Below are 18,388 nucleotides of genomic sequence, written 5' to 3' on the forward strand. Positions count from 1 at the left end.
AATCCTGTCTTCGCTAGTATGGGGCGAGCCTCGCCCCGGGTAGCCCCGCCCTCTCGCGTAGGAGCTCACGCCCATAGACTTGTTTAGTGTCCCGCCTCTTCCAGAGTTTCAGCCAATCCCGTCTTTGCTAGTAGGGGGCGTGAGAAGCCCAGCTATCGCGAGATTCCGAAGGTAGTCTAGGCTGGGCTTCCGCCGAAAGGACATGCGCCGAGGCGCCTCGTGAAGCCCTCACGGAGGAGATGGGTGGGGCTACCTTGCGTGCGCGTTCACGGTGACCCCACGCTCAGGCGCGCACCCGGACGCTGGGCGCTGTGGTTTCTGGACACCCCGGGAAACCCAGCGCAACCTGTCCCGGGCGCGCGTGCCCACCTCAGACGGACGTTCGGACGGCGGCAAGTTCCTGCTCAGGCTCTGCAGGGGTTTAAGAGAGACTCGAACCTTCCAGGTAGGCGTTTGGGTGATGGGGAGGTCGGAGGTCAAAGGTTGGGGAAGGAAGACGTCTCTGGCCTCCCCAAGACCCCGGCGAGGGGACTTGACTCTTCCGGGAGCCCAGGAACCCCAAGTATGACAGCGAGTTCCCCGGACAGGCTCCCCAGCTCGGCCGTGCGGGCCTCTGGGGTGCCGCGGCTCTCCGGGGAGCAGGCGTGCGTGGGGCGGGGTGAGGGGCGTCGGCCGTGGGAGGGAAGGCCGAGGACCCCCCTCCCCGCACGCACCCCGGCCGCGGGGCCTGCGGAGCCGCCAGTGCGGTCCTCGGGCCTGTGTGCCCGGCCCGCCTCCGACTCCTGGGATTGTTCTGGAATTATTCCGGGGGAGACCCCCCCCCCCTGTTTCCTGGTGCACGGGATGAGAAGCAGTGTGAAAAGGTGGACACTTCTACGTTCGTCCCCGGGAAGTCGCCGTTACCTTTGTGGTCAGATGAATTACGTGCGCATTCAGACCCACCCTGCCTGGTTGTGTGTGTGCATCTTGACTCTGCGGTCATTGCTAGGTTCTTGGAAGTGAAGACCTGCTTTTATCCGAGGATTAGCGCTCCCTCCACCGCTGCAGATGATAATCATGTTTACCAAGTGATAGCCACTAATCAAGAGGCTTGACATTAGCAAGTAGGATTTCTAAATGTTTGATGTTTTACTACTTGTACTTAAATATGCTTGAGGTTTACACTGAACAAAAAGAACATAATTTTAAAGTCATAACTGCTATTTTTAATCTTCCCAGTAGGCGATAGCAGGAATGATGATACGCTCTGGAATAGAAAGTATCCTAATATCTGTTCTGTCATCAGAAAGACTGGTTTATGATCCCTAACACTGCACACCTAGAGCAATCGTGCATGATTGTGTCTGTACTTATAACCCACACTTCCTGTTACTTTGAAAGACCCAGTTAAGGGATAGCTAAAAATAAAATAGTTAACTTTTAGAGAATGCTGTTTTGTCCAGCCCAAAAGAACTGTACATGGCTAGAAAGATTTGGGGGAAACAGTAAACAGTCTACTGTTTCAAGTTTTTATAATCTATTTTGAAGTTCAGTAAAAGAAAACACTTCACTTTGCTGGAGTTGTCTCTATAGGAAGGTCATTATGAGTCTTTCAGTCCCTGGTAATGACCAGACTTGCTTAGATGTGCAGATGTGTACTCCTGGTCTGGCATTAGGTTGTCATTCAGGACTTGAGTAGATCTTTTCACAAAGAGACAATAATTTAGGATATGTGCATCAGCTTTTCATCATTATGGCAAAATGCTTGAGGAAAACCATTTAAAAGGAGGTAAAGTTTATTTGGATCATGATTTTAGAGGTTTCGGTTCGTAGTTGCCTGGCTTCACTGTTTTGGGGGATAGTGTTGAGGCAGAACATGATAGTGCCGCAGCATGTCACAGAGGATGCTGATCTCATGTCATCTAGGAAACAAAACTATAGATAATGAACAAGGTGTGTCCTTTCAGTGCCTGACACCAATGACTTGTTTCTTCCAGTTCCTAACCGTTAACGTTCCCATCACCTTTCAATAACACCATTACATTTTGAATTCACCATTGGTGAAATCAGGGGCCTCATAATTCAGTCACCTACTAAGAGCTGTACCTCTGAACAGCAGCTTTCAGCACATGAGTTTTGATGGGACCATTCAGCTCCAAAGTGTAGCAGGAAAAAAAAGCTGAATTTTAATAGATATTCATGTGTTGTGTTCTTTTAATAGCTTCACATTTCATATTTACTTTTCTAGCAATCTGTAATCATTTTCTGGTGAAGATAGAATTTGTTCAGATTTTTTCTGCATTCTGAGTCAGCCATAGTAAAGGATATTTTCCTGTTTTTTAGTCTAATAGAATGTGGGTAAAAGACTTCCACAAAAAGAAATGTGAGTAAAAAGCATTCTTAAGCTGAAAGGAGATAGGGAGTTAGAGATCTTTGTTTCACCTTGTTGTGTATCTCATTTATTTACATCATGCCACTGACCTGACTTCGCAAGTACAATACTAAATAGGGTACTATTCCTCCTACAGTATTCTCATTCAGCTTTCAGACTGTCCTGAGTTAACAGCTGTAGCAGTTGGGATCAAGGTGGAAATAGTCCTTAAATGAACCGACCAGTGTGTCATGGAAGATTTTTTCAGTGAAGATTGGGAAACTTGACTGGCAGATGTGTGAAAAGGCACTTCACAGCAAAGAGCCTTCTGTATTGAAATGCGGGACAGTGGAAGTATGGTCTATGTAGAAAACTTCACATAGTTTCATTTCATCCAAACAATGAAATACTAAAGGAGGAAGAAATAGTACCATCAAAGGGATTCATAGATACAAAGACATGGGGGTTATGTTGTATCAATTGCCAAGGTTTGAGAGGTTATTCCTGGGTCAAGATCCCTTAGGGAAAGAGTCAACCAGATTTTTTTTTTTCTGCTCAATTGAAAAGTGGACAAAGAGAAAGCCCTGATAGAAATCCTAGTATTTACTTTTGTCTAACATACTTCTACTGACAAATACCTGGAGGCTCTAATACAGGAATTGAGGTGGAAAGCAAGCATCAGAAAAGACGTGCAAATTATAGAGGCATACACAATTTAAAAGACACTGTAGGTTTTACTAAGCATAAAGAGTGGAAGGAATGTGTACTAGTGTCTGTTAAATTTTTATACCCAGAAATGTGGTATTTATTACTTGGACTCACATTTCATTGGCTGGAACTGTACTAAAGCAGTATTCCACACTGGGGAAGAAAAACAGATTTTTTAGTAGGAAACTGATTTTCTGCAATAAGGTTTCTGCAATTTGGCATTGTGTTGGAATATTTTAGGAAGCCTGAAAAGTAATTGATATATTGCTAGTCCACTCCAGACATTCTAATTTGCTAGGGGTGACCTAGACATTGGGATTTTTGAATGTTCTCCTAATGTGCAGGTAAGTTTAGGAAGCACCAATCAATGGTACAGCCTGACACATTGAAGTTTGGTTATTACATAGAGTATTGTTGGGATGATAATGATTATAATTGCCACTTAATTGCTGTTGAACTTTAGTTATTAATTTCTGACCACAGTCCTGCTGTCATCCCCATTTGAGAGATGAGAGAACTGACAGAGATGAGGTCAATAACTACTTCAGTGCCAGGTAGACTCTTAAGATTTTGGAGCCCACATTATCTCTGACAAGCCATGTTGCTTTGCACATGTCAGATTATGGCTTTTCCAGTTTTCAGTTATTGTTGGTGTAGTAAATTTTGTAATTGTCACAGTTCCTTTCCACCAAGCCTTAACTTGTATTTACACTCTACTATGTGCAGTATTCTCAGTTTCAAAAGGAAGTGTGGCCTATTTTCCTATCTCTGTGCTTCTATTTTACTTGTTTCTTTCATGGAACTTAGTGATTTTAACGTACCAAGAACTTTGAAAAGAACTTGTGTGATTGGATTTGAACTCTTAATTCCTCAACCATTGCCATAAGAGCATATCCAGGATACATTTTCCATTCCTAGGCAAAAGAAATAAGAGTAAGCAGAGCTACCATAGAGCCTACGTCAGCCATCTCTGAGGAGTCTTCAGACCTATGAGAAAAAAGTTCGTTGTCTGAAAGCATTTAGCTTTGATGTAGCCTGTTACACAGCATGTTTGTGGCAGTAATTAACAGATATGCTGATGTAACCTAACTTTTTAAAGTTCCAGCAAATTTAAAATTCCAGTATTTGAACATGTGCTCTGAGAAAAACTGGATAAAGATGAACACTTTTTTTTTTTTTTGGGGGGTCCGGTCATGGGCCTGAACTCTGGGCCTGGGCACTGTCCCTCAGCTCTTCAGCTCAAGGCTAGTACTCTACCACTTGAGCCACAGCGCCACTTCTGGCTTTTTTCTTTTTGTTTATGTGGTGCTGAGGAATAGAACCCAGGGCCTCATGCATGGAAGGCAAGCACTCTACCACTGAGCCACCTTCCCAGCCCCAAGATGAACACTTAATAGAGGCTTTCTATATTTAATTTCTCCAAGATAAGATAGTTAAAAAGTAGTAAACTTGCTGGGTGCTGGTGGCTCATTCCTGTAATCCTATGTAATCCTACATAGGAGGCTGAGATCTGAGGATCTTAGTTCAAAGCCAAACTGAGCAGGAAAGTCCATAAGACTCCTATCTCCAGTTAGCTGTCAAAAAGCCAGAAGTAAAGCAGTAGCACAAGTGGTAGAAAGCTAGCCTTTAGCAAAAAGCTTGGGGACAATGCCCAGGCCCTGAATTCAAGTTCCCTCTCCCTCCCCCAAATAGTAATGAACCCTTGACTTAGGGAATGGATTTCTCATGATTGACTTAGACCTGCATGTTTGAAGTACCTTTTGCTATTTTCGAAATGGTCTAGACTTAGTCACCAGCAGCTACGTGTGTCCTCTAGTCATATTGTAATAGGCACTTGAAGTGGAACTAATGAGATGGTAGAGCTGAGTTTTCAGTAATATCTAAGTTTATTTATCCAAAGTTAAATGTCCACATGCAGCTTGTGACTACCTTATTGGATTTGGTTTGACCAGTAATAGAAATTACTTCCTTTTAGGTCCTTCTTTTAGGTCTAGTCTACTATTTTCTAAGTTCTGTCTCCAAGGAAGGGAGAGAGGTTTTAGTTTGGTAAGTTATTAGGCTATTCAGATTTTCTATTTCTTAGACCAGTGTTGTTTAGAAATTCTCTATTTTAATCTAGATTTTTCAACTTTATGAGAATATCACTTATATATTCTCTTAAGCCCTTCTTGCGTCTAGTCTTTGTCTAATTAAATCAACTGTATTAAGATATAACATATTTAATAGAATATATATAAGTTATATTTAAAATAAGTTATATTTAATAGAATTCAGCAATCTTAAATGTACTTGGATGAGTTTTGACAGTGTACAGTGTGCAGTTACATAAGCACCATGCATAGACATTCTTGTAATCCCAAATCTCCACTGCCAGTCACCTCTTTGCACTTATTAGCCTCTTTTACAAATCTACATTCTATCATTGGATTTTTCCCTTTTTCAGAATTGCATGGAAATGGAATCCTATGGTATATGTTCTTTCATATCTAGCTTCCTTCACTTTCATAATGTATGAATCAAGTTTGTATCTCTTTAATAGTATTTCATTGGATGCATATGCCACAATATGTTCGTCTACTCAACAGTTGAAGATATTTATTAGAAACTGACACATTTTCTAAAGTGACTGTCTATTAAAGCAAGTTTGAGTGTTCCAATCCAGATGCTATACACCCTCAATGTTTAAAATTTTAACTGTTAATGTATATGTGTATAATGGCATTTTGTAATTTGTGGGTTGATCTTTTCATTGTTATGACTGATGAGGATAGTCTCATGTGTATATTTGCCACTCAGATCAATTTTGATAAAAATGTATTCATAATTTTTGCCCAGTTTTAAAATAAGGTTATCTGTCTTACTGAAAGCTTTTGTTAAAAGTTCTTTATATATTCTGTAAACAAATCCCTTATTAGATAATTTGTTTTGCTAATATCCATCTGTGGCTTTCCTTCTTATATCTATAACAGTATTGTATCTGAGAAGTCAAAAGTATTTAATTTTTGTAAAGTTTCATTTCTCATTTTCTTATTCTCTAGTTTTACAATTTTACATTCCCTCTTCTAATCCAATGTCACTTAAATTTTGACTCTCTATTTTCTTTTAGAATTTAGATTTTTATATTTTTACGATTTATTTTGAAGGCTTTGTTGTTGTTGTTGGTGGTGGTGGTGGTGGTGGTGGTGGTGTGTGTGCGCACACGTGCTGGTCCTGGAGCTTGAACTCAGGGCCTGGGCTCTGTCCCTGAGTTTTTTTGCTCAAGGCTAATGCTTTATACTTGAACCACAGCTTCACTTCTGGCTTTTTGGTGGTCAGTTGGAGATTAGAATCTCACAGACTTTCCTGCCCAGGCTGGCTTTGAACCTTGGTCTTCAGATCTTAGCCTCTTGAATAGCTAGGATTACAGATGTGAGCCACTGGCACCTGACTCTCAAAGTAATTCTTACCCATGTTAAGAAGTAAAAGTTAAGATTTCACTTTTTGTATATGGGTATCCATTTATTGAAAAGGGTCTATGTAGTTTTTTCTGCATTGGAAGTTCTTTCAAAAGTCAGTTGACTAGGTCTGTGATGTAGCTAAGTGGTAAACACTTGTCTGATGCAGAGGCCTGCTGGGCTTCATTCTCCAACATGGAAAGAAAGTCAATTGGCTGTACATGTGTGAGGCTGTTGCTGGACACAACCTTTCTGCATTAGTCCATAAGTCTGTCATTGCACTGTTGCCACATAGTTTTGTTTATTGTTGACAGTAGTCACATAAGTCTTAGAATTGTATAATCCATTCATCTTTTTTTCTGAAACTGTTATGAGTCTTCTAAATCATGGGCATTTTCAGCATAAATTTCAGAACTAGCTTGTCAGTTTCTAAAAAAAAATACTTTTTTTTATGCTGTATCTCTTCTGTAAGCATGCTTACATACTAAAACTTTCTCTTGCTCTCAGTGCCCACCATCAAATACCCATTTGTCTTTTAGCATTACATTTACCAAGTAAGAAAGGTGAAGATGAGCAGCCGACGGAAACGTGCTCCTCCTGTGAAGGTAGATGAAGAGAGGCAGCAGCAACTTCGTTGGAACATGCTTGAGGACCGAAGGAATGAACCACTCACTGACGATGAGCAGCCTTGCCTAGCTGCTGACTCCTCTCCTGCCCTGAGCATCAGCCTAGATGACGGTCCCTTGGAAGAAACAGCTCACAGAGAGAAGAGGAGATGTTCAGAGGTGGTGAGCTCAGTACCAACTGAGAAAGAAGAAATTATTGATACTGTTTCCTCCTTGTCTGTAAAATTGAATATTGTAATCTCTCCTTATCACTGCGATAATTCTTGGAAGGCCCTTTTGGGAGAATTATCTCTTCAGCTTCTTCCTGGACACAGTTTAATGGAAAATTTTTCCCGAAGGAGTTTCACATTGATGAGTTCTGAGTCAGTCAATCAATTCCTGATCTATGTTCATTCAGAATATGAAGATGTAGAGAAGCAAGAAAAGGAACTTAAAGAATCAATCAATTTTTGTGACAAGGGAATTCCAGTGGAATCATCCTTTAGTGGTGAGATGTTAGAAGATTTGGGATGGCTGCAAAAGAAGAGAAGAATAAAACTTTATCAAACACCAGAAGGAAATCACATGATCAAGGTAGTTAATTTCTGTGGTGTGTTAGGGTTCTCTACTAGCAGTTCATTTTGAAAGTAGCTGAGAAGGAAAATCTGAAAACCTAGCAGTAAGCCTCTCCTCATTAAGCTAAAAGTACACTTTATTTTGGGCTTTCAAGACTAAAAACTATGTATTATAGCTAGGCTTCCTTTCTGTCTCTACTCTCCATGACTTGTTTTGGTCTTTATCATCTCTTCCTCTTATTGTGAGTCATTTGTCCTTTTTTATTTGTCCTTTCCAAATTCCTTAGCTATTCTGTTTCAGAAATGATACAATATGAACGCAACTCTTTTCTCCCCCAGAGAACTAATAGAATCTTTCTAATCTGACATACTAGCCCCTCCTTTGATGAATTCTGGAAACTCCTTTTGTTACTACGTATTATGTCCCAGGAAGTCTACATTAATCTATCTTCTGCACATATCCTGCTGTCTTTCTGCTTCTTTGTATTTGCTCCCACAGTTCTCTCTGCTTGGACGCCTCTCCTCCTTTCCCATGCTGCCTCCTGGCCATTCTTTAACATTCTGTTCAGAGATTATTTGTTCCATGGAGACATTTTACTAAACCCGCTGGCTCAGGTTATGCATCCTTACCAGAATACCTAACGAATATTTTTATTTTTGTTTTGGTCACTTAAGAGTACATTTATAGCTGGGCACCTGTGGATTACACCTGTAATCCTAGCTACCCAGGAGTTTGAGATCTGAGGATCACTGTTCAAAGCCAGCCTAGGCAGGAAAGTCTGTGAGACTCTTATCTCCAATTAACCACCAGTAAACCAGAAGTGATGCTGTGGCTCTCAGTGGTAGAGCACTTGCCTTGAGCTGAAGTTCTCAGGGATAGTGCCAGGTACAGAGTTCAACCCCTACAACTGACAAAAAAAAAAAAAGAATACATTTACATTTCAGATGTTTCTGCCTTTTAAGCCACAAACAATACTGCCTCTTTAGAGGAGTGCTGTATCCAAAAGATTTTTAGTAAATGAATAGATAGATTTGTAATTTTTTTTTAGGTTCTGCCATTTAGTACCTACCAGCCATGTTGCAAATCTTGTGTTAAACTTTGTTTAAATTATTTAAATGCTCTAATTTCAGCTTTTTTTCTACCATGTCAAATTGTAATACCTGTTCTTTTCTTATAGAATTGTATTTTAAAATTAAATAGTGTAATAGGTGTACTTTGTAGTGAGATTAATATACCTTCATGCTAACCTTACAAGAATACAGAATTTAAAACATCAGATAATCTTTGCTTCTTGCTAGTTTTAAAGAGAGTTACTCAATAAGCTTATAGTTTTAGAACTGACCAGAGCAAAGGAGAAAATTTAGAGACATTAGATTGCCATTAATTTTTCCTAGACAATGATACTGTATAACCAAGTAATGCCCTATATTTATTGAGTATAAGTGCCAAAATTGTGACTTGGTGACACAGAGTTGCAAGAATCCATAGCTTGTGTATATGTTGTCACCTCCTTTGATTTCTATAAATATTTAAACATTTATTGTCACTGTACTAAGCTATCTCCAGTTAAACACAAATACAAATAATACAAATAATAATTAAATGCAATCTAGTTCTAGTTTTTTCACTGAAAGAGTAGAGAATCTCAGTGATTTGGGAATCAGACTCAGAATAATGTGGAGAGATGAAAAAAATTTAACACTGTCCACCACTAAATACTTCTACAGTTATATAGGCTCTCTCATATGCACTGCTTTCTATTTTATAAGGTAGCATTTGAGTCTAAATAAATGTTTTATTTTACAAATTTATTTAGCTCCTAAAAATGACTGCCAGTATTCAAATTAGATATTTCAACTGCTTAATTTCATATGCATTGTTTCACTTGTTCAGGTACTTAATAAAATTCTCTCTATGTTAGTATCTGTCTACTCATAAGGGTTCTAAAACCTAATTAGGCATAAGAATCCTGTATGTGCATTAACATCCTTCCAGGAAATCTGCATTTTAACAGGCTTCTCTGATTAGTCTGATATTTGTCAGGTTTAGAAATTATTGATTAGGTATGGAAAATTGGATGTTTGGTTCTAGATAGGGATGTATTTTTCCCAATAATTTCAATGATACTTCACATATAGTTTATTACTGAAAGTGAAATTATGTGACAAAGACATCGTATATACCTTTAAAAAACGATCTTACCAAAAGACATTTTTCTTATGTCCTCATAAATAATGGTATATCCCAATTGAAACTGTTGTTATGTTGATTCCTTGTAGATTGGAATTTACATCATGGAAGCTGGTCTAGCAAAATTAGATTTTTTCAGTGATGCAAATTCACGAATGAAAAAGTTCAATCAACTCATGAAAAGAGTGATGGAAAAGTTATATCATTTTATTATCCCAGGTAATTTTTAAGGTAAACTTTAAAATTGTTATTTGGACTTGTGAGTGTTCTTTTAACTCTTACAGCATAAGTGGAAAAAAAAACAGGTAATTAAAATGATAAATTTAAAAGACATCAATCACCTTATGAAAAAAATTTTACTTGTCTAAATATTATTATTATATTTCCTTATTTTATTTGCTTAGTTTGTAGTGAACATTCAAGAAATATCATCAGAGAAAATATATCAGTTAAAATCAGTCAAGCCAGGTACCAGTGTAATCGTAGCTACTCAGGAGGTTGAGATGGAATTGAGCAATTTGATTTTTTTTTTAATTTTTTGTCGGTTGTGGGGCTTGAACTTGGCCTTGGCACTGTCCCTAAGCTGTTTTTGCTCAAGGCCAATGCTCTAATACTTTAAACACAGTACCACATCTTGTTTTCTGGTGGTTAAATGGAGGTAAGAGTCTCATAGATATTCCTACCTGGGTTGGGTCTCAAGACTCTTGAGTGACTAGGATTGTTAAGCATGAGCCACCAGTACTGGAGTTTTTTTTGTTTTGTTGTTGTTTTTTAAAAAAAAAAAAAAAAACTCCTATGTAAAATTTCCTCAGTCAGGTCCAGGTCCTTGTCTGGCCTTTGTTCCATCCATCCTTTCCAGTTTGACAAATGGCCTTCAAAGCCTGGTTTCTATAAAGACCAAATAGCTCTATGTCTTGGCAAGACTTTGCATCCTCGTTTAGACCTTTTAGAATTCTCAGCCACTGGTGTCCAAAGGAGTATGGATGGCTTGGTACGGCCAGCAAAACTACTGGGAAAACAGTTCAAATTCTCTTAACTTCTAGCTGAGAGTTATTTCAGGTTTAGTCTATACAAAATTTGGAAATCAGTTTCTAAGCATGGTTGTTGACGTTTTTTGCACATTATTATTTCATATTTCATATTACTACTAAAAAATTATTTTGTATGTTAGAGCTAGTAGGAAAAACTTGAGTTTCAGAATGAAGAATCAATGCTCTCAAGTACATGCAGAGTTGTTTTTTTTTTTAAGTTTTAATGCAAATTCCATCATTCTGTCTTTTAAAAAACAATTCAGAAAGGGTTAGGAACATGGCTCAAGTGGTAGACAAATGCTTAGCAAGCTGAGGCCTGATGAAGCCTTGATGCTAAGCAATAATAATAATAACAAAATAAGATGAATACTGAATTTGAATTTTAAAAACATGATTTCTAAGAAAACCTTAAAATGTTAACACTAAATTGCCTATTATAATGGTATGAAATAATAAAGTATATAATTATACATTAATTGTGTGATTTTGAAAATCACTTATGGCATCTTGTAATAGAAAGATTTGGGGACTTTTTGGTGTAATCCCTCAGTTCTAGAACATATTGGGTTTGTTGTATTAAACTCTTTGAAAGCAGTTCAGAAATGGCTCACTTCTTCCCTTTGAGAGTGATGTTTTTAACAAAGAATCAGCTTAAGCAGATTATAGATATAGGATTTTTAATATTCTTACAAAATAGTTAAAGGACTGTTTCTTTTTTTTGGGGGGGGGGGTTCCAGTCGTGGGGCCTGAACTCTGGGCCTGGGCGCTGTCCCTCAGCTCTTCAGATCAAGGCTAGCGCTCTACCACTTGAGCCACAGTGTCACTTCCAGCTTTTTTTTTTTTTTTGCTTATGTGGTGCTGAGGAATCGAACCCAGGGCCTCATGCATGCAAGGCAAGCGCTCTACCACTGAGCCACCTTCCCAGCCCCTTAAAGGACTCTTTCTACTTAACCAGTGTTACTACTAGAAACCTTTTTTAAGTAGAAGAAATAGATATGAAAAATTATATCTGGATAGGCATAATGGCTTATATGTTTAAGAGGCTAAGGCAAGAAATTCTAAGCCAGTCTGACTAAATTACTAAGTCCCATCTCAGGCACACACACACACACACACACACACACACACGCACGCATGCACGCGCGCGTGCGCACACACACACACACACACTTCTATGTTGAGATGTAAAAGTGAAGTTATCTTTGAGTTTCTTGAATGATTATCAATACCCACAAAGGGCCAGATTTGCATCATCTTGATGCACATTTAAGCTTGACACAAAAACCCACCATTTTTGCCTTTAGTGGGCAAGTGATTGCAATGCCAAGTAGATTGCGGGGGTCTGCTAAATTTAAGTACAGAAGCATTGTATGAACACAAAGAACATTAATTCTAGCTTTAGAAAAACTGAGAAAAAGTTTCCAAACATTGAAAACTTAACAGCAATCGAAAAATAGCACTTGAACTATCTTACGGAACCACTAGGTAGATTTTTTTTTTTTGATAGATAACAATTTCCAGTCATGAAACACTGAGTAATACCCCAGAGTTGAGTGAATACACAGTACTTTCTTAGGATAAGAATTGCTTGTGTCTAGGGCTGGGAAGGTGGCTCAGTGGTAGAGTGCTTGCCTACATGCATGAGGCCCTGAGTTCGATTCCTCAGCACCACATAAGCAAAAAGAAAAAAAAGCCGGAAGTGGCACTGTGGCTCAAGTGGTAGAGCACTAGCCTTGAGCTGAAGAGCTGAGGGACAGCGCCCAGGCCCGAGTTCAGGCCCCACGACCGGACCCCAAAGAATTGCTTGTGTCCGTACATGGTAGATCAAGTTGTGAGTACATTGTTGTTGAATATGCAGATACACTAGAAGATGAGGAAGATGAAGAGAGTGAACCAGAGGGACAAGATATTGATGAACTCTATCATTTTGTGAAGCAAACACATAAACAAGAGACACAACCTGTCCAAATGGATGTCCAGCATCCTGCATTGACCCCTGTTTTGAGACCCTACCAGAGAGATGCTGTCAACTGGATGCTTCAGCGAGAGCACCTCGCAAACACACCTGCTGGTGGCAAGTACAATGCTTAGAGAAAGACACATGGTTAGAGAGTTTATGTGAGAGAGAGCTGGGGGAGGATAGGGGATAGAATAATCATTAAACAAAACATCTTGAAGAATGGTTAGAATGGAAGTTTCTGTGAGCAAAACTGTCTTCTACGAAATCCAAAATTGATATCTGAAATAATTTATCTAATATTAGTTTGGGCTAGTTTTTCCCAAGTTTTGGCCTTGATTAGAATTTTTGAAAACTAAGGCATTTGTTTACAAGTTTCACTGGTCTCAATCCAATGTCAGCTGGACCCATTGTTTTAGACCTAGGGCTAGTCAAATATGACAGCATGAGAGTAGGCTTGTGGAGGAAACAGTGACTCGAGGACATGCCTGAAGATACTCCCTTCAAATAGATTCCACCTTCATCAACTTGGAGATTCTGTCACCTCCCAATAGTCCATCAAACTCTGAACCCATTATTATGCAGTCACTCACTCCTTCACCGTGAGCCTTTGGGGGATATTTTAGATATGAATCATAATGCCTCATTAAGAGATTGTCCCAAATATGACTCTCCAAGTTGACATGTACTCTGAGTTTGACGTATACACAAGATTCCAGACAGTACCATGAAAAAATATAAAGTATCTAAATAATTTTAAAATTGATTGTAGATAGAAAAAAATGTATACTTCTTGTACACAGTGCTGGTGTGAAGTACTCTTCCCATCCTAGAAAGTTCCCTTGTGGCAGGGACAGTTTTCTTACTGTAACTCCTAAGAGACACACTTCTCATTTGGCAGATTTTAGTATTAGTGGTTCTGGCTGAGGCAGGTTCAACACTTGTGTGTTATGATTTGAGACACTGTCATCCTCGGTTAAGACCTGCCTTCCAACCTATGTAAGAAATCAGTGATGATTTGAGTAATGTTCTAGCCTGGTCTAATACTGCTAATAATGTACAAGCATATATCTGTTGGGTTATTTTAAATTTTCATGCAGTCTCTTGGATGATTTATATAAGATCATTTTATTGAGTACCAGTTGGTTATAGTTTTTTTTAATATATATATGTAAACATATGTAGATATATATATGTAGATATATATCTACTTTTTTCTTTGTTAACTTTCCACTATTTGTTGTGCTTTGCTCTTCTGTCTTATTACTTGTTTATGTGGATTTATACCTAAGTCAGAAAAAGCTGAAGAACCATATTAGAAGAAAATATTTGAAGGGATTCTTAGCTATTTACCCATGTGTTAAGTCAATGGCGTGCATTTTCCCAATTGAGACTACTCAAGGATATGAATTAAGATCCCAGGAATCCTGTCTAATTTTATCTGAATGTGACTATTTGACAGGAAAAGGAAAACATGTAAAATCTTATTGTTATGGTTATCTTTTGCTTTAGAAAATTCCCTGCACTTTTTATGGCGAGAAATTGTTACATCTGAGGGGCTGAAACTCTACTATAATCCATACACAGGCTGGTAAGGCAAAATTTTATTTGTGATTGATATAAAAAATAAATACAATGAAATACTATATGGCATTATAACTGTTGATCTTAATTTTTGTAGTATCTTGAAATAGAATGATACATTATTCTTATTAAACACATATGCTAGGACAAACAGAACTAATAGCACTTGTTTTTCAGTAAATAAAAGCATCATAATGACATAAGGAGTTTAGTTAAGATTTACAGACAGATTTTTATCCAAAGTAAAAAGTTATCTTGTTTCTTAGTAGCCACTTTTTATACTTTTGTAATTAAATTTGACAGTTTGTTTAACAAGGAGTTTTAGGAATTGTTAAACATAAAATAATCATTTGTTATCTCTCTCAGTGTCTTTTTTTCACAGATGTATAAAGATTCTTTTAAGAAGATTCATAATTTTTTATGTGTCAAAAAGAAAAAAGATGACAAATATTTACCAGTACATTTATGGTTCTGCAGACTTACTTGTCCACTCAAGCAGTTATTAATGATCAGATTTCAATTGGTTCATTCTAAGACACAGTATAAGATTTTTATACTCCTGTTATGTGTTTTTCTTGTTTGTTTTGTTTTTCCTTTAGCATCACCCGTGAGTACCCACATTCCGGACCCCACTTGCTTGGTGGGATCTTAGCAGATGAAATGGGTCTTGGAAAGACAGTGGAGGTTTTGGCTCTGATTCTAACACATACTCGACAAGATGTCAAACAAGATGCTCTCACTCTTCCTGAGGTAGGGAGTAGTACTGTGGTGTTCAGGAAAGCAGGGCACATATGTTCCCAGAAAGCATCCTGTCATGAACATTTGCTTGGCACACAAACCATCACTTTCTATTCGCTCTGGCTGATGATCTGTGTGAATTGGATGGCTAACTTCAAGCGAGCCCCCAGAATTGGATATTTATGACCTGGCAGAGTCTTCTCTGATGATACTGGCTAAGGAGGAAAGATATACACAATCAGATCCCACTGTTGGCAGAGGAGAAACCACTTCACAAAAGTTCTGTTGACTTCATACATTTGGTCACCACTGAAAACCTCTATATTGCCACTTTTTTTTTTTATTTTTGTCAGTCATTGTTTTGGAGCTTAAACTTAGAACATGGGCACTGTCCCTGTGCTTTTTTTTTTTTCCTTCAAAGCTAATGCTCTGCCACTTTGAGCCATAGCTCCACTTCCAGTTTAGGAGTAGTTAGTTAATTGGAGATAAGACTCACAGACGACGTTCCTGCCCAGGCTGGCTTCAAGCCAAGATCCTCAGATCTCACCCTCCTGATTAGCTAGGATTACAGGTGTGAGCCACCAGCTCCCCGCTTACCTCTTTTTTTTTAAGAACTATTTTTTAAAGTTATACAAATATTAAGTATAAGTCTTAGAATCTAAAATGAAGTCTTCGTTTAAAGGACAGGTAGCTTAGTAGATTGTTAGATTAAAAACAGGCTCTTAGGTATTCTTCATGAAATACATGTGTTTACAAATAGAAATTTTAGACTTGACAAAAAAATAACTTCATTGGGGCAAATGTTGCTGTAGATCATATGTTCCAGTGATGAAATCTGAAGACAGCACATTACTTACTGCTCAAATGAGACCATTAAACAAGGTTAATGTTAATTCTCTTCAGGGCCCACCAGGCAAACACAGCTTTAGTTAGTTATTTATAGTGTGGTAATGTGATCCTATTTGAAAAATTAGCCAATCAGATCTGACTAGTAATGAGAAAAAAAAAACCTATTTCTTTTGTAGAAAAACAGCTCAATATGTTGTTTTAAATATTAATAACCTTGTTCTGGAACTTTCTACACATTAACTTATTTTAATTCCTAACTTAATTCCAACTTATTGTTATATTATTATTATATTTTATTATTATTATATTATTCCAAGTTATATTATTATTATTAACTCAATATGTTAACTCTTTTAAAATATGCCCTAAAAGTTAATGTTAGCAATTCCATACAACAGTTAGGTAATTTAAGATAAAAATTTTAAAAGGTAAATTAAGTTGTGAGCTCTGACATAAAAATAAAGTTTGTATGTGGGAAAGGCATGATAGCCCTTCCATAATTGTATAAAATTGTTCTGTATTTCCTTAGTGGAAGGGTGATTAATGTTAATAAAAACAGTTGAGAATACCAAAAGCAAACACGTGACTATGGAATGTTGTTATATTAGGGGAAAGTGGTGAATTATTTCATCCCATCAAATTGTTTTGGAGGAAAAGCAAAAGAGACAAAAACACGGAATGTAGAATTTGAAGCTAAGGAAAAAGTTCATTGCCCTCGTAAGTATGAAGACTTTTAAAGGAAATACCTCCTTACAGTGATCTTTCTGGTCATTTTCTCAATCCTTAGAGATATCTTGTAATTATTATGAATAATTGTTCTTACAATTTATTCTTTGTATAAATTTTCTTATCTATAATTCATAATACCTTCACTTAAAAATAGTAATTTTTTTGTTGGACTTGGCCCATGCACTTCTTGTTAGGTCTATTGACTTTAAGCTTACAGTTGAAATCCAATTTTATTTTTGCCCTTACTAATAGTAGTAGCATATACTAAGGATAATTGCTAGGGCTTTTTTTAAAATTTTGAATAATTTATATATGACTAACAAATTAGCTTGAATAATTCTTTGAATTTTTTTGTTCTGGTAATTTTTCTTAATATGTTGAGATAAATTTTACTGTCTCTTCTTCAAATTGTACTATACTTCAATAAATCTTTTAATTATTTTTCCTTAACCTAATTCTCAGTGCAAGTTAAGATTAACTGAGTTTTAGTTCAATTTCATGCTCATCATTTTGACTGAGTTGGCCTATCCTTTTGCATTTAGCAACACGTGTGATGATCCTGACAGCTGTGAAAGAAATGAATGGAAAAAAAGGAGTTTCTATCCTTTCCATCTACAAGTATGTCAGTTCTATGTATAGATACGATGTGCAGCGGAACAGAAGTCTTCTCAAGCGGATGCTGAAATGTTTAATTCTCGAAGGTCTAGTGAAACAGATCAAAGGCCACGGTTTCTCTGGGACTTTTACATTGGGGAAGAATTATAAGGAAGAGGATATATGTGATAAAACAAAAAAGCAGGTACCAGAGCCCTTGCTGACTACATTTACCTATACATGATGCCTTCTATAAGTTGACACACCCTACCTTGACATGTAAGCTTACAGACTGATTTTTTTTTTAATACTAGTTAGGAAAAGCACTTATGGAAATGGCTACCTTCTACTTTCTAAATACAAGATCCAGGGGAATAGAAACTTAATTTTGGTTAACATTAGGCCCATAGAAAAGTATATGGCACATAACTAGGTCTAGGTCTCTGTTTGGTGAATTATAAAATCAATTGGTTAAACATTATAGATTTCAAGGTAACTTCTTTATTCTCATCTTGTGCTGTTAACAGTTAAGAAGTTAACGTCCACATTTTAGAAATATTAAGAATACCCTTAAGTTTACATAATACTTTATATCCATTTTTAACCTTTTATATAAAACTCTCATTTTCCCAGTGTCAGTGCTTATAAAATTTTTGTATATTATTATAATTTCCACTCTTTTACTCAAAGTTAGTGCTCTACTATTTGAGCCATAGCTCCACTTTCTGTATATTGTTATTAAACAGCTTCCATTTGGTCCAGTAATTTCAGTTTGCTTTTAGGAAAATAAGCATAGAATTTACAAATAAAAATCCAGAAAAGATTAATGGCAATAAGTCAAATAGTGAAGCTACAAGCTTCACAGGACACAGAAAAAGAGCAGCAGAAAATAATTCAATTTCTTAGGATAAGGGTTCTCCAACATTGTCTCCTGACACCACATGAAACTACAAAGAACTTGTGTGCTTTTAGTAATACTGCTTCCACTAGGCAAAGCAAATCTAAATTAATGCCTTTGGTTCTGTGTTAACTGTCCTTACTCT

At 37.4% G+C, this 18,388-nt stretch overlaps 1 protein-coding gene across 2 annotated transcripts in view; it reads left to right on the forward strand.

The window, feature by feature from the left end:
- The first annotated feature begins 281 nt into the window (after positions 1-281).
- The window catches only part of Shprh (SNF2 histone linker PHD RING helicase, E3 ubiquitin protein ligase), a 55,977-nt gene continuing 37,870 nt past the window's right edge, over positions 282-18,388 (forward strand). The window contains exons 1-8 of one of the 2 annotated variants that reach the window (XM_013026987.1): positions 282-445; positions 7,032-7,691; positions 9,953-10,082; positions 12,753-12,968; positions 14,364-14,442; positions 15,035-15,185; positions 16,631-16,739; positions 17,294-17,550. In XM_013026987.1, the coding sequence (XP_012882441.1) occupies positions 7,062-7,691; positions 9,953-10,082; positions 12,753-12,968; positions 14,364-14,442; positions 15,035-15,185; positions 16,631-16,739; positions 17,294-17,550 (1,572 nt within the window). In that variant the 5' untranslated portion in view covers positions 282-445; positions 7,032-7,061. The remainder of the gene's footprint in view (positions 446-7,031; positions 7,692-9,952; positions 10,083-12,752; positions 12,969-14,363; positions 14,443-15,034; positions 15,186-16,630; positions 16,740-17,293; positions 17,551-18,388) is intronic. The other variant, XM_013026986.1, reaches the window with a different exon arrangement.

The sequence above is a fragment of the Dipodomys ordii genome, unplaced genomic scaffold (assembly GCF_000151885.1).
Source record: "Dipodomys ordii isolate 6190 unplaced genomic scaffold, Dord_2.0 Scaffold98, whole genome shotgun sequence".
Taxonomy (NCBI): Eukaryota; Metazoa; Chordata; class Mammalia; order Rodentia; family Heteromyidae; genus Dipodomys; species Dipodomys ordii.